Raw genomic sequence first — 17,344 nt, 5'->3', positions numbered from 1 at the left:
AGCTGTGAGGGAAGCCCTTAACCCTTGTTACAAAAAGGCCCCCATCTTGTTGCCCTCGACCCCTTCAGGGAACCCCACAAAGCACAGGTTTTTTCGCTGTGTACGGTTCTCAGCATTCTCCAGTCTCCTGACCACATATTCGGCAGTGGCACGGATGCCTGCCATGTTCCCCTGAAGTCCCTTAACCCCATCCTCTAGTTCAGAGGTCCTGTTTTCAGTCATGGTGACCCTTTCAGACACCTTACATAGGCCCTGTCATAGGAGAGAGACTTTGAATCTCACCTCTCCTATCTCCCCTCCAGGGCCTTACCAGAAGATTGGATTGCCAAAAGCAGTGCTGTGTTATCGGGCTTAGTCCACGCCCCTACCTCCTGCTCCATCAGCAGGGCCACCACCCTCATATAACGGATCATTCACCCTGTCTCGGGGGTTAGAATCTTTGTCTTTAACCATTGCTCAGGCACTAGCAAGACCTCCCAAAAGCAGAATCAATGCACAGGGATTACCCCAAGGGCAGAGGAGCAATGCTCAGGTAGGTACTCACCTCTCCCCCTGCAGCAAGGTCGACAGGGACCTGGACAGCAGCTGTGGCACCCTCCGATTGTGCAATGCCTCCCCACCAGGGCCTCAGAAGGAGGAGTCCAAAGCGGACTGCGGCTGTAGCTGCCCCACTGCGGCCCAACAAGGAGAGAGAGGATAAAGAGGTGTTGGAGATATTGGGCTGGTGGCAATTCAGTAGTGGGACACCACCAGTTCAGGCAGCACTGGTACTGCTCGGCCCCCCACAATTGGGAGCCAATCAGGAATGGTCAGTTCTGCCTCAGGTGGAGCTTAGTATAGTTGAAACCACCCCCCGTCGCCAGGGCCCTCAGCTTGCCTGGCTATCGATGTGGGGCTCAACCGCCCCTCCTGAGCACCGCAACGAGGGCCCCCGGTCAATGGCCTCAACAGCACTCCCGTCACTGGCCTAATGGACCCATGCACTTGCGCCCTCTGTTGCCACATCGGTGAGAAGTCAGCCACTGTGCCAGACAGGGCACTGCTCAGTGACCCAGAAAGCAGCCCCGTCTCCTCCAATGGTTGGAGTTGATCCTCTGCTGCATTACCACCTCTGTCAAGGTCAGCAGTACATCTGGGCCACACTCCACCGGCTTGATCCATCAGCAAGGGAAGGGAGGGCCCCTGTTGCCGCAGGCAATGCACAGCATGGGAACTCAGTGGGTCGGCATTTCCTCCATTTTATGAGAGCCCTGTTGCGCAGGAGTGTGAAGGGACGGCAGCCTGCTGTGCATCTCCTCGCCAGTGCCCCCACTAGGTCTTCTCAGTCCCTTCACCTGCCAGGTTCTCGGGCCCTCAGGGACTGTGGCCCACTCCCTGTGTAACGCTGCAGATGGGGGGAGGAAGGTGGGTGGGAATGAAAGAAGGAGCAATGCAGGTCTAGCCCCAAGGTTGCTTGGGAACAAACCATTGTCATCTCCCTTCACTCCGGCTGGCAGACGGCCTCAACATCCAGCCACCGCCATCTGGATCCTAGGTTGGAGCCACCGCCTCCTCCCGGGCCTCCCAGGCCTCCCGGATTTTGCTCCCCAGACTCACTCCGGGCCTGATCCAGGTTTCACCGCCGCAACCAGCATCCATCCACATGGCCAGCCCCAGGGCTGCCTGATCATGGATCACCCTACCTCGCCTCCCCGCTCCGACTGATGGTTTGACAGCCTCCGCACCTGGTACCCCCATTTTAATGAGGGCCTGGAGCCGCAGTCGCCACCTGGGCTCTTCAAAAGGTACTCACGCTACTCTTACAGGGCCAAATCTGGGCCCGACCACTGCTGATTTCTGTCCACTGCAGCAGGTCAAAATTTAGCAACGTGATGCCACTTGGATGGCAGGAGAGACTCAGGATGTCCTTTGGGCCGTCATAGCTAGCGAAGAACGCTGCTAGCACAAGCTCTCCCAATCCCCTTCAAGCTGTCTTTTTAAAGTGGTAATATTTTGACTGCAGTTGGTTTAGATTAAACATTTTATTAGGCATATGTTGAACAATGGCTAAGACTTTAGTACTAAAATGTGTTTTTGCTGTTGATAGCCAGACATCCTCTGGCCTGTGGAACGCCACTCCAGCACACCGCTTGAAATAGAGCAGCAATTATCATTTTTTATTTGTTTGCAAGTGATGCCATTGAATCAAACCTTGTCACATCATAGTTGCTGTGTTTGGCTAGAATTACAAGTATCATATGACCATACATTGATTGGCTAAAGCATCAACTGTAGCTCAATGTTTGATGGCCGTTCATTCATTGACTAGCATTGTAAGTGTCAGAACATTGTTTAAGACATTGTATAGAGTTGGGGATCGTATCCCCCCACCCCTCACTGCAGAACTCTGCATTTTCATCCCTAGAAACCATTTTCAGATGTTTGGTAAAAAAGAAACTTTCTGAAGTCTTTGCATCCATTTCTTGCAGGATGCATTGGCACCGTTTCAGCACATGGAGGAAGATCTGAGCAGTCTAAAACAAGTTTTGGAGATGAAAAACCAACAGATCCATGAACAGGAAAAGAAGATCATGGAACTGGAAAAACTGGTAAACTGCTATACTCATGTTTTTTTGTATATTATATGCCCTAGATGTGTATGTTGTAATATGGTAGCTGGTAGCCAAAAGTTGATAAATGTTTTTTTTTTTTTTTATGAGCATATCACATCTTAAACAACAAACAAAAATGGAAAACATTAAAAGCAATGTATAGGCTCTGACACCCGTCACTAAAAGTATGGTAGAGGTAGTGCTCAGTCATTGAAAATATGAACTGGCTATATAAATGTACTAGGAAAAATTCAGATGGGCCAGCAGCGGGTCCTTCCCTCATTTAGGATTGAGAGTTGTAGCTTACCTTGTTTCCATTAGTGAACATAGTGATATTATATGTAACCCCTGAATCTGATTTGCGTTGACTCTTCCCAGCCCTCTTCGCCAATGTTCTTCTCTTTTTGCCTTCCTTCTTTATTGCTGCTACTTTCTCATGCAGTAAGTTTAAAAACATTAATATCCCTTAGACATCTGTAAAAGCGCTCTAAAGAATTGCATGCATCACTAGTCTTGTAGCATATCAGCTGTGTATGTGGTGCTGTACAAGGTCAAAGGTAAGTATACAGTCAACAAGTGATAGGAGAGGTTTCTGGATTCTGCAAACAGAAGTGTATTGTTACTGCACTGTGATGTGGTATTCTTTAAAGAGATGTATCTTCAACTCTCCACATTTGGAGCAGCATTGGGGTAGTGTTGATTAATGTTATTTCAGACCCTGGATAGATAGAAGTATTACTTCTGCTTTGTGTTTTTTTCTTTTTTTACAATTCTTAGCCTCCAGTTTGTTGGTATCCTGCTACAGGTGTCCTGAGAACCACCATAGACGTAGAGCTCACCTGCAAGATAAACAGCAGTGCTGGTCATGATGGCCTATAAACTACACAACTGGTTTGAAAGATGGTTTAGGCCAGAATAGGGGTGATGTGATCTTATTTTTTCAGACTGTGGATGAGAAATGCTGCAGTGCATAGGATGCCCTTTAGAGGGGCCAGTGGTGGCGCCTGAGAGACCACGGAGCAGAGCGTTACCACCAACCACAAGCAAGAGCGGATGTGAAAGCAGTTCTGAAGCCACGTCCTTGAATGAATTGTTTCAAAAGAGCATTGGTACCAGGCTGTCTTAGGATTTTTGGTACTAGTCCCTTGAGGGTGAAGTTGAATTCCAGGATGAATCCATCTGTGATCATTGTCTAGGATGTGTACGTTAGTGGTGTCCATGCTGCTGCATGATCCAGAGCCAGGCTGAAATATGTGCAGGAGATTGAAGTGATCTAGGAATTGAGAGTAGATCACATTTTTTATGATTTTGGCAATGAAGGGTAGGTCACTGATAAGTCATTACTTGACAATGACATCATGGTCTAGCAGAGATTGTTTTTTTATTTTTAGCAGTGGTGTTATCTGGCCTGTCCCGAGAGTTCTGGGAAGATGCCTTGAGTGAGCCATTGACAATGGTGAGTAAGGGTGAGAGAGCCGCTTAAGAAAGAGCTTTGATGAAGGGCCCGTGCAAGACATCAACTTCATAGGAAATGACTTTGAGGTAGTTGAGAATGTCAGTGAGATCTACGAAAGATAGGACTTTGAAGAATAACCATTGTGTGAATAAGGAAAAGTAGCCTTGGTGTTGTTGGTGTGCTGTTGGATCTTCTGTATTGTTTCAATGAAAAAGAGTTTGATAGCTTTGCACTTGCATGAAGAGTGTAGAATAGGGGGCAGGCACAGAGTTCATGCAGTGTTTTAGTGTCTTCAAGAGTGTTCTGCTTCTTTTGGTGGAGATGTTGATGGTATTAGTATTGTACGTAGGTGTGGCCTATGTGATAAGCTGACTGTGTGTTATGAAGATGGACGTCTGTCTCACAATCCCATCTGGAGTTGTTTTCTCTCATTTTCTTTCCTGTCTGGGTATGTAGAATTTATTATCAGTGAGGTTTTTAATGTTTCAGGTTGCTGAAGGGTTTTGGCTTGCATTTGTTTTAGTTGAAGTGTGGATATTCACATAGTTTTCCAAAAAAGTGTTCAAGTCTTTTAGAAGGGTGTTGATATCGGGCGTGGAGTTGGCAGGGTGACAGATAAGTTGAATCATTAAGTTGTCAGTGGAGATTTGTTTGAAGAATCTGAAGGTTTGATCTTCCTTCTTGGGTTGACCTCTATTTATTGCTAGAACACCAAGTAGGGAGATTGAAAGGTTGAGGATTTGGCATTTGAAGTATGTTGGTTGAGTGACATGTACCCCATTGAGTGTGTCAGTACGGTTGAGGATGTCTCTTGTTTTTTCTGAGCTTGTGTTGTCTCAGAGGTTAGATCACCGAGAGGGCTGTGTGTCTCTGTTGAATGGATGAGTTGATGAGGAGATCCAGGTGTTCATCAATGAAGATCAAGGGCTATATGTACAAACACATTTTCCCATTGACACAGAATGGGAAAAACCCTCTGATACATCTGGCCCCTAGTTCTGACCAGGTCTGTAGATGAAACTGAAGGTGGTGTTCTAAATTGCACAGAGTGGGAAGTGCCATGTTAGGAGCTCCTTGGAGTTGACTCCGACTTACTTGGCTAGGGTGCAGGACCAGGGACACTTATGGATCACACCAAGGCTTCTTCCCTTCTTATGTGTGAAGTCTGCATTATGAATACTGTAGCCTGTGGGAAGAAGAAGGTCTACAGTGTCAAAGCATGTTGGGGTGAATCATATTTTTGTGATGAAAAGGTCATCAAACTTGTGATACATCATGAAGTCTGTGGTGCTTAGTGCATGGAGTACTGCTAAACAAGTGTTAATGAGCATGATATGGAATATGTGTTCTGTAGTTTGAGAGTGTGTGGTAGTTATTGGGATGTGTATGAGGCTGTGTCTATTTGATATTTTGTGAGTGCCAGGATTGGCTAAGCGGGCTGCTCCGTTGCTACAGCAGGCACAGGGGGCCTGGGCCTGCTCTCCACCAAGCTGTCTAAGACAGCTAGGTGGAGTAGTTTACACTACGCATGCCAGGCTGGCTGGCTCAAGACAGCTGGCCAAACGGACATGCGTAATGGAAACCGCTGGAGTGAGCACCACTCCCCTGCAGCCAGTCAGCAGCAATGCCCCGCCCCCAAACACTGCTCAGGCTGGGAGCAGTGAAAAATAAAATGGTAGTTCATTTTATTTTCCAATTTTATTTTCCATTTTGCATCACTGGCAGCGGGGGGCAATACTCCTCCCCACTAAAGTGAGGGCAGTCGCTGAGAGAAAGCCAAAAAACAGCACAGAGGGAGACCACAGGGACTGGCAAGAGTGAGATAAGGGGGCAGCAGTATCTGGTAGTGGATTAAAGTGGCCTCATGTGAATTCAAGACTAAAGCCTTGGCATTGGGCGCACCGATCTGTATTTTTAATAGGTCTGCCAGAGCAGAGCTTAGAGCAACGACAAGCATTCTTTTACAAATTAGGGTGTGAGATGCTACTGCAGTCACAAAGAACATGCAGCGCAACTCTAGTGATGGACGCATTATGCCCCTACTTATAAGCAGTGCTTAATTTGAGCCGGTGGTTGCCTCGGAGGGCTACCAGCACTTATTTTGGAGGTCCGGCACTTAGTTTTCCACATCAGATATTTGCCAAGAGCAACAGAGGGGAAGAGACACAAATTGAAACAGAGAGGAAGACAAAGATGGCATAAGTGACCCAAAGGGAGACAGCAGGGACAGGTAAGAGTCAGATAAAGTATTTGGGAGTGTTTGGTAGTAAATTAAAGAGGCCGACGTTTAATTTTATCGGTCGCAGACTAACGAGTAGGAGCTTCAGGCACCGGAACTCTTTTATTTATAAATTAAGCACTGCTTATAAAGCACACGGTGGAGACTATCTGATGCTGCAGGCTGGCCCACACACTAACTTCCCAATCACCACTGAAAATTTCAAAGTATGCATTACTCCTTTAGGTTGAAACAAAATGTAAAAGACACTTCAGAAAGTCAGGTGCTGAAGAAATCGGCCCAGCCAAGCCAGTAGCCGAAGGAGACCAGCAACCCAAAAGTAATGTGTGACAACGGACCAACCAAAATAAAGAACATAGTGTTCACAAATCCAGAATTAAAAGTAAAAACCGCAGTATGGCACGTGTATCTTGGTAAATGCTCGTGTTCTAAATGTGATTAAGCGGGCTGCAGTTTTGTACAGCCAGAAATGGCTCTGAAAATAACTCACTGCAAGTAAATCACTGCGTATTTATCGTTTACGAATTCTTATCTACACATGTACTGCACATTAGGCATTAATTAAGGTCCGTGCAACAGCTAAACTAATATTAATGGCCAGTCCTGCAGTGGAGTTTGTTTACTGTTCAGCTTTAAAAGTGGCAAGCAGTGTCAGTGTGTGTGTATTTTGTAAGAGTGTGGCTTTGAGCCGGTAATGGTTGCAGTTTCTCATCCAGCAAATGTTTTTCTGTGCCTTTTCCTGAGTGATCTGCGTCTGTTCAAAGCACAGTTCACGCCACTTCTCCTAGAGTGCGTGTTCAGTAATTTGCAGCTGGTGTCTTGATGCACAGCTCTATCACCAAACATTGAACGTCGCAGTATGAAGTGTTATACAAGCATTGACAAAGCCAGCAGGCCTGGCTTATAACTTAAAGTGCCTTTTTAGTCACTGGTGAGCTTGTTTTAGCCGTCATACATGCTCCCTATCACTCATTCTTGCACTCTTACATCCATTCAAGCACCCACTGATTCATTCCTGCATTCACTCAGTTACCATGCAAAATAAAAGACACACAAACGCAACAACAACATGCAAGATACATGGAAAGAATACAAGAAGAAAAAACAAAACATGCCAGCACCTAGTAGTGGGAGAGTGTGTGCTTGTAATAAAAGATAAAATGAATCGTTACAATCGGCGTCCTTCTTCCAACGGTACATAGTGTATCATTGGTTTAAATTTTCAATATAACCGCCACCATTAGAAGCAACGTGTTGGCCCAGTGTGTTGGCAATCTTGGGATTAGGTAAAGCAATGATACACTGTTGAAAGTATAATTCCAAGATGGCTGCCTAGTTTGCAAGCAATGTCTATGGACGCTGTGGCACACTGCAGATGAAATGCAGAGCGCTCTAAAAAAACAAATAAATAAGCATTGGCAAAACAATACATCTCTGGCGTCTGTGGCACCTGTTGGCTTCGCCGGTAGTTTTTAGCTGTGCTGTACAAGCATCTGCCAGATGCTGTACATTATGGCAATAAGTTAAACAAAAAAAAGTGTGACACTTCAGTACGGCAATGTCATTTTATAGGTGAGTGCATATGTATGCCTACTAAACCACACAGGTGCCATTCTTTTTATTTGCTGATCCAAAATGGATTGATAACCAAAAGAAACAAGTGAGGTGGACGGGCCAGCAGCAATTTGCTGCTTGGTATTCTGAATAAAAAACATACATTAAAAAACCCTAGATGGGAGCAGAGTGCAGCAACGGGGATTGGAGAGGGGCACTAGCATGTGAGTTGGGGAAGCAGTACTCAAGGGAGACACATGCACAAGCAAGAAAGCAGTGCAGGGGAGAAGCACACAAGTGTGAGCTCAACATAGGGTGAGCTGAGGAGAAACACACAAGTGATACAGAGGAAGGGGGAGAGGAGACATCCTGAAAACACATGCATTCTTGTGCAGGGCTTAAACAAAAAGATAAAATGGGTGCCTGGAAAGTAAGTAGTGGAAGGACACAGGCAATAAGTCTATGCTCCACGAGACAGACAAAGCAAGAAGAGGACGAAAAGCCCACAAAGCTAACAAAGCAAATGAGAGTGACAATAAAGCCAACCAATGATAAGAAATAAGGAGGCTCTAACCCCCTGTAAGCGGACAGTAGGCCTCTTCCTAAACCTAACAGCTTGCACTGTCTAGTAGGTGAGATCTCAAAAATGAGAAGGAAAACAAATTAAAGGGGTCTTGTAAAAGGAATACATGGAAAACAGGACAGTGCGATCAGCCCTGGCACTGAAACACACCTATTTTCAGGTAGATATGTATGTGATCAGGCATAAGGCCATCACTCACTAGACAAATGGAGCCTGTAAGGGAAGTAGAATAAATCAGCTGTCTCTAAGTCCACTGTAAGCCGACAATAGGCCTCTTACCAGACCCGACAGCTTGCACTGTCTGGTAGACAAGACCTAAAAAGGAGAAAGAAATGAAAAGGGTCCCTTAAAAGGAGAAAATGGAAAACAGGACAGTACAATAAGCCCTGGCACAGAAGCACACCCGTTTTCAGTTGGATATGTTCATGTGATAAGACAGAAGACCATCACTCACTGGGCGAAAAGAGGCCATAAGTGAAGTAGACTGACCTATAGCCACATGATGTATGCTGTTGTGGATTTACACAGAGTGTGAATGACCCTCGAACAGACAAATAGCAGAAGAGGACTAACCCTAAGCCACTCCTTATATGTACATGGAAATATGTGTTATGTATTTTTGATGACAAGAGCCTGCCAGGCAACCAACCCAGTCAGGCTCTCCTAAACTGGTCTGTCAAGTATTATTACAGTGTGAATCCTCTACTCACAGGGTTTGTCAAAAGATGTCATAAACAACAAACCCCTTGCCTCCGAAGGTAATCTGTGAGATTCCATGTAACAAACATATCGGCCTACAGTCTTTGACATTGTGTACATAATGAGCAAATCGAACCTTTGACAACTGACATAACCTTTTTCAATGAACCAATAAAGCCTATAGTCTTTGAAATGAACTTCTCATGATAGCTCAGGCCTGCCATATTGAGCATACCTTTTCCCACTAGGCAACCATTTGAAATACAGCGCACAACCTCCTTCTGCACATTTAGAAGGATCGTGAAGAGATACAGTTGAAATACCTGGGGTACACGTGTTAATTTTTTATTTCTCTACCACATTCCAGGTTCTGCATTTGCTTATTGCTTCAATGAACTTTTAACAATTCTCTTTTTTATAGGTTGACATAAATGTGAGGCTGGAAGAAAGAATCCAAGTGCTCCAACAGCAAAATGAAGACCTGAAAGTTAGAATTGATCAGAATGTTGCGGTAACAAGGTCTGTATGTTTATCTGTAACAGGTAAATTCCATTTTTTATCCTTTGAAAAATAGTCCTGTGTAAAGTCACTTAAATGACATATCTTCGTACCTCGCTGTAGGTCCCATCACCATTTTTATGCCCTTCTGCGACCTAAATAACCATGTCCACATTCATAAATCGACTTTTCACAATTCTGTGGGTGAACAGTTAGAAAGGTGTTTCGCCCTATGAAACAGTGAATGCTTAGTAAATCGGTTTTTCTACTTTATTTTTCAGATTCCTCTAAAACGATAAAAGGGTCGTTTGATGCTATTTAATAGCCCTTAATTCCTATAGTCTCAGAATATAATTGTGCTTCAAAAAGTCACAGATTCAGCCTCTAGACCAATTCTTATCAAAACCTCAAACTTCCAAATCTTTTGAACTTCAGGCTTCTATACTGATCCTTGATATACTGTTATTCATGTAGGCAATAGAATGAATGTCCTATTCTGCACAACATTCCATACTACCGGTATTTTTGTATTGCATTCTTATTCATTTACAATATGTTTGATTCTCATGTCAAATTAGTGTGCGCCTGTAATGGAGAAATTGTTTCACAAGATGTTTGCCAGAAGAACGTTGACCTCGATATGGAAGTGAAAAGATCTAGCATGTATTTTCGTCTGCTGTTTTTGCAGAAGGGCTTACATTGTATTGAATTTCCATTTGTATCGGGCTTCATAGCCCCAATGAGGTGTGAATGCCCATGATTGGTAAAATGCTACTATATGTGTGTGCTTGGATGGAAGAGCAGGTTTCTGATGTTTTGTCATCTTATGTGGCATGACCAAAGTTACACTCCTATTGTATTTTTATTCCTGTGTCAATTTTATGTAGTGAAGCAAAAGAAGTGTGTGAGGATGTTCAAACTTATAAGGCACACCGGTGTAGTTGAAATGATGAATAAATGAGGTGTGCCCTATTTGGGAAGGGTTTTGTTATCACTCACATGTGGCAGAGTTCACTCATGTCATATCAACGTGAAAATTTAGCTGTGCTTGTGCATGGAGTGAAGCAATGGCCGGTGAGCGATAAACGAGTAAGTCTTCACCAGATTATTGCCAAAAGGGCAATGCCTTTGATATTGAAGTAAAAAGAGCTACCATATATTCTCATCCATTATTTGCAAAGGGATTGTGCTGTACATTGTTTACATTTATGGAGCGCTTCAAACTAACCACATGCTACTTCACGGATGTACTTGTAGGGAAGAGGTTGGGTTTCTGATGCGACCTGTGAGGAAATATTTGTAATGTCTTCTGTCCTTACCAGAGTCATTTTCTTATTGTAGCTTTGTTGCTTGCTATGTCTATTGTGTGTAACCAAGTAAGAGAAGCAAGAGAGGATACTGAAGCTCAAGAGGCGCACGTGTGGGTGGAGAGGTGTATAAATTAAGTGTGGCCTACGTGGGAAATGTTTTGGTGTGGCACATGGTGGCACTTGCTCATTTGGGGGCCTAGTCACAAAGCTAAATATACATGTGTATACGTACTACTATACCAAGATGTCACTATTCAATTTGTTTCTGTTCACTATTTCCGAATGTAGATTTACACCTGGGTGTAAACTTGCATGTGGTCAGCCCCTGGAATTAGGGTGGAGCCTCCTACAACAAGATTTATGTTTGTTTAGTTAGTCTAGTAACTTTGTACACATAGGTGGAGTTTTCTGCCACTGTGGTGATCTCCCTTTGGGAAGATATAGGGAAAATTAATAAAGTCTATTATTCTTTCAAAAATATTCCACGTCTTAATGTAAATGTAAATTATGTTTACATATTTATTTTTCATCTATAACTTAAAAAACAAAATATTACATCACATCTACTTTTCTAATTAAATGTGTATTAAATAATTTATAATATATATTAAATTACTTTTTAGATAATATGTTTAAATAATAATTAAATCACATCCTCAATATTTTAATTTCATGTGTAGAAAATATTAAACGTAGTTTACGTACTTTAAATTATTTAAATTTTTATTAAAATAGTGTCAAAGTTTAATATGCTTTAACGTTTATTATTTACTTTAAAATAATGAAATAATAATAATAAATAGATTTTAACCATATATATCTAAATGTTGAAATATTTTAATAATTTTAACCTCAGTGCTTATGAGGTTATTTTACTTCCCTGCCTCCCCTGTTTTCCATGGAAGTGTATTGCATTACATGTGAGAAATCATGTATGGTGTGTGACTTACTCCAAGACTGAAATGTTTTGACACCTTTAGAAGTGTAGTTTGGGAATATCAAAGGTCTTTACGCTTTTGTGAATTTGTATTTGTATCAGCATGTCCAGCCCTAAACCCTTCCTTAAATTTCCCTAAACACCTCTCATTTCAGAGTTATTATTCCCCATGTTCCGACCTCTCCCGCTTGTCCCCCCCACATGCACTACCGAAACGTACGTTTGTGCGCGCAGAAATCTGCACACAGAAAAGCTAGAAGGCATGGAGGTCTCCATCCATATCATTTTATAGTGCGTGAGCAACACTACCATAGTACTACTTCAAAAAACACAAAATGCGCAGTGTTACTGTGAAAATGAAGCTGTTTATGTGAAGCGAGTGAGAGACAACTTCAGTATGTAGGTTTTCCTACTGTCCTACTTAAGGGCAGGTCCCTGCAGAGCCCAAACAGTTGCACAAACCAAAGTGCAGGTGAGGAAGGGATTCAAAACCATTTTAAGCGCTAAACGAAATGTGCCAAATACTGGAAAAGTTGTCTGAAGTAATGGAGCAAAGGTCCCAAATAACCCCACAGGTGGATCCCAACAAGGCTCTGTCATACCAACTAAAAGGGACTCAGAGAAGAAACACAAACTCCACTTAAACCATTTAAATATTCCCAAAGCAGATTCAAACATGCCTAACCATAGCAAAGCTGCCAGGAATTCGTGAATGAAATGGCAAAAGCGCCTGCCATTGTTTAGTATGGGACTCCAGACAATACATCAAGCTGGATCAGGTGGTATGCACACGTGGCACAGGGCCGACGGTGACTACTCATCAGTTGGTAACTGTCTCCAGGTCAATCTTCCAGGATCGGCAGTGGGACAGACTGTAGTGATTCTTTTCTATGTAGCTCTTCGGAGATTTTGAACCGACCACTTAGCTCCCTGTTCGAGTGACTATTTCTTTACCCAAGCATCTCTTTCATAGACAAATAGTATCTGGAGATCACCCTCCGAGCTAAGCGGTGCAGGTAAACCCAGATGCAAGGAAGCAGAATATGATGAGGGCTGGTGTCCTGCGCAGAGGCAGTGTTGAGAGAACGGCCCAGCCCCAGTGCTTAATTTGTAAATAAAAAGGTGCTGGTGCTCAAAGCCCTCCTCTTAAACACGGGCTGCTACAAATATAAATGCGACCACATAATACTGAGACAGCGTAATCCTGAAGCCACATCGGGCCTCGTCAATCCATTTACAGCAATTCCCTGCCCCGTCAGCTCACTCCTGCTTTTCCCCTTTCTGTCGCTTTTTCGTTTTTCTCTTCCTTCGTCTTTCCCAGTGTCTTTTGCTCGCAGTAAATGCTTGAGACAGAAAACTAAGCGCCGGCCCTCAGAAATAAGTGCCGGAACTCCGCACCGGAAACAACAAGCACAAGTGAAGCACTGCGCAGACCTCTTTTTGCCATGGGCACATATCACAGACATTTCATGCACACTGAGTTGTACAGAATCTGAGTTGTACGGTCTTTCCTCTTGAGAAACTGTCGGGGAAGAGTTGGGGGCTTTTTCGTCTGGTATCGCCCACAGGAAGTATCTCTTCCTGCACACAGAGGCCAGCCCACGACGGCAGGCTGTGCCTCTTCCGTGCGAGAGAACCAAGGTAAGGGATTACTGGGATGGATGCCACGGCGGGCAAACTGCGAATGTATCTCCAAATGGAGGAGGATGTCCTGGAGGAGGGGCTGGGGATTTTTGGTTGAGTTCCTGGACTAGTGGCAAGATTACAGACGGCGGAGAATCATGGCTGTTTGTCAACAGCATTGAAACTCAAAATGCTCCACAAAATATTTATCAAAAACGTAATTTCTTACAACTTCTCGTTCAAGCAAAACTTGCCCAGCGTTTTACACAACTCTGTGAATATCGAAATTTACCAAGAATAAATCAAAGTATTTTCTTTTTTCTTTTCTCTTTGTAAAGAAGAAAGTTGTGCAAAGATTGTGAATCTGCTTTGCTGCAGTGCTTTCCCCCTTCATTTTAAAGGTATTCCAGGACCCCAGACATGTAAGGTTTTCAGTGTGTGTGATCTGGGCTCCCTCGCGTGGGTGGAGGTATTTAGAGATTCGCTTTTGCAGAAGTATGACCCTTATACGTCAGGAGCCTGCTGCACGGGGGTCAGTGCATTCCTTCCTGATGTTGAGATCGTTAGGCTGACATTTGTCTCATGTATACATTTTCCCAGCACACTCTGCTGCGTATGCTTAATCGGTTGTGGTTGAGCAGTGTGTCAGAATTTCACCGAATAACAGTTCTATGGAAACTCACCTTCCGTTCACCAGGACTGTTTTGGGAAGCCGCAAGAAGGTGCACAGTAATGCATCATCCTGTATTTATGGATCCAAAAGTCCGAGCACTAAAATGGGTTAATCATATCATATTTTCTCTCAAAATCATTAAGGCGCCGATTCCAAGTAGATCGAAAAGGGTGAGGCATTGACCTAATTTAATAAATACTTTGACCCTTTCGCGAGGTATTTAGCGGGTGCAATAAATGCCCCTGTCACAATTTTTCCACTGGGAAATGAAGCATAACACAGTGAATCAGAATGTAATTCACCAATGTGCACAAGTTTTGTCTTATTACAGGTCTCTTCCAGTGATATGTTTCGGCAGTTTTGACTTGCTATAACCTAAAACAGCATCGGTGTGATAATTTATCGCACAGCTCTGAATTCGATGCACTTCCACTCTGCTGTGTGCACAGAGGTCGGAATGTAACCCCAGCTTGTAATCACGTCCTTCAGTGCATTCCTAGGAACTTTCTTCAAGAGTACTCAGGGTGAGTGTGGAGGCGGCCATGCAGCGTAGGAGAGTTACAGCCTCTGCACTGCATGCTGTCCCGCAGGATCTGTAGTTATAAAGGCAACTGTGTAGGAAGGCCCAGCTAGGCCTCATTTGCCTGGCCAGTATACAGTCAAACCAGAAAACTGATTTATAGCGCCTAGGCCTAAATAGTAAAACTATTTCGTTTAAGCCACAGGTGGAAGCATCCTGTCTTGATATTGGTTGTCACCGTGAGTCCAATGAAAACTTGACATCGAGCAGGATGCTCAACTTTTAGTTCATGCTTTGTAGTGGTCTGCACTACCTGCAGTCAAAAACAAGGATTCTGCTTTCTCCCCTGAAAAGATGGCGTGCACAATGGAAAGCAGCTAATTATCAGACCAGCCTCTGCTAACATTTATAATTGCCTACGATTAGAAAGGTATAGGCCTTCCATAAACTGTACGAGGTGGGCACCAAGGCTGGCAAACTATTGACGTGGCTAGCGGGCTGTAGATGGGACATAGATAGATTCCAGGGGTTTGAACTGCAGAGGGCATTAAAGCGACCATGGCAAACAAAATCGTAGCAGCCTTTGCCATTTACCTGAAAAAACCTATATCTACTGAGAGGTGGGTGGTATCTGGGAGAACTGATGCAGTTCATAGAGTACATTTCCACCCCTAACCTCTCAGTTGATGATAGGACAATGCTGGGTGCGACAATAGAAATAACAGAAGTGGCGAAAGCAATTAAATTAAAACTGGTGTAAATGGATTGCCAACTGAATGTCTGAGTAGAAAATAGGTGACCCTCTCATATGGATGTTATTCGAGACCCTAAAAGAAGAGGTGTTTCCCAAAAAAACCCTGAATAGCAAATATGCCTAAAAATGTAAACCATTGGAAAACTGTTCTTATATACCAATGTCCCTGCTTGATTACTGTAGAGACTAAAATATTGGCTAAGGTATTGACAACCATCTTTATGGGATGTTTATGCTGCATAGATAAACATAATGAAACCTGCAACACCTATATGGCATCCTAGCCAGACTACATAGCTTAGAAGAACATGCTGTGTTTCTCTCCCTAGATACTGAAAAAGCATTTGACTCGCTCGAGTGGCTGTGCCTGATAACGGTTTTGTGGAAGATGGGCATCATAGTTGTTTGTGAATGACTGGGTACTTTCAAAGCTGCTGTATCCATACGGTGGGAACAGTAAGTCTGAGCTAGCTAACGTGTCAACCACAGTGATTAAACTAACCAATTGGTTACAAATTAAATGGGTTGGAGACACAAGCTTAAACTTGAGATGTCCCTCTGGGTCTCCAGTATACTGCAAGACTTGAGGGCATTGAAGAGATTCTGTCAATGATTGTCATAGGCATCACAAATTTGGGTGATATATGGGCTGGTTTGCTGTCCTTCCCATAACTACATCATTGGCACACTGAGTAAATGTGTCAAGGTGGTTTGGGATTTTGAACATGAATCGCCCCTTGCATATAGGGTCCTCGGGGCACTCCTACATGGCCATTCCATGTCCCACATCTACAAAGCGCTCCTAAGCAATTGTAAGCAACCCATAACACACCTCAGAGACCAATAGGCGCAGGAATTGGGGAAACTGGAGGATGGCTGTTAGCCAATTTTCACCTAGTACAACACAAGATTCTTAATCAGCCATACTTCACTAGAGTTTGGCTGCTGAAAATAAATTGTTAGAATTGGGAATCATAAGTGCCTTCAGCGATGCAGCATGGCAGGCAGCTGGTCCCACACCTTGTGGCTATGCCCACAAATCAAGAAGTTCTGAGGCGTCATACAATGCAGACTTGAGAAATTACGGTGGAAGATTTTGACCTTAATCCATGAGTGGTGTCATTGGGTATGTGGGGCGAGCAAACAATCCCAAAGTACAAATTATTACTCTGTAACAGTAATAAGGATGACTAAAAAGGATATTGTTAAATTGTTGGGATGGGCAGCACATCCAACCATAGCAGGATCATCACACAATATATACTGGTGTATGCTTGTAGAAGAGGGAGTATACAAAGTTCGAGGATGTCCCCATAAATTCATTAAGGTGTGGAGCCCTTGAAGAAGACCTGAGGTAGCGCTTAAAAAAGCGCTAGAGTAAAATGATGCCTACGTGGCAGGAGATGCTCTAAAGCGACATTAATATACTTGACTGGCTGTAGAACATGAACATGGACTGTGCAATAAATTTGATGTATATGATAGATTGTACACTATAACTGCATGCTATGATGTTGCTATGCTGAGATTACCAGCCGGAGTTAATTGTGTATTTGGTTTTGCAAAATCGAATCAAAGGGTGTTTAAAAAAACAATCATAAGCCACTTGTTGTCCCGCAGTAAAGTATTTCTTCTAGTTGCCAATCAAATGTGCAGTGTTTATTTAGTATATTTTGTCATTATGGGTAAGCAATAGTGATACAGATGAAATAAAAGTTGTTCATTCAATTGGCACCCAAAGTGAGTCCTTTACCTAGATGAAGAATAGTGTTCCCTGCTTCCTTTTTTGCATATTTTTTTTATAACCAATTTTATTAAGTTTAACATTACACAGTATCATCCACTGAGATTTACAACCAAGTGACATAATCATTCTGACACGTAGCATCATACAGTTACACTTTTGC

At 43.4% G+C, this 17,344-nt stretch overlaps 1 protein-coding gene across 2 annotated transcripts in view; it reads left to right on the top strand.

The window, feature by feature from the left end:
• Positions 1–17,344, top strand: part of MTUS2 (microtubule associated scaffold protein 2) — a 1,534,604-nt gene that overhangs the window by 1,500,906 nt on the left and 16,354 nt on the right. Inside the window, exons 15-16 of one of the 2 annotated variants that reach the window (XM_069202199.1) lie at positions 2,469–2,588; positions 9,544–9,641. In XM_069202199.1, the coding sequence (XP_069058300.1) occupies positions 2,469–2,588; positions 9,544–9,641 (218 nt within the window). Of the gene's footprint in view, positions 1–2,468; positions 2,589–9,543; positions 9,665–17,344 lie in introns of both variants that reach the window. The other variant, XM_069202200.1, reaches the window with a different exon arrangement.

The sequence above is a fragment of the Pleurodeles waltl genome, chromosome 8 (assembly GCF_031143425.1).
Source record: "Pleurodeles waltl isolate 20211129_DDA chromosome 8, aPleWal1.hap1.20221129, whole genome shotgun sequence".
NCBI lineage: Eukaryota > Metazoa > Chordata > Amphibia > Caudata > Salamandridae > Pleurodeles > Pleurodeles waltl.
This window is presented reverse-complemented; position numbering and strand designations above follow the sequence as displayed.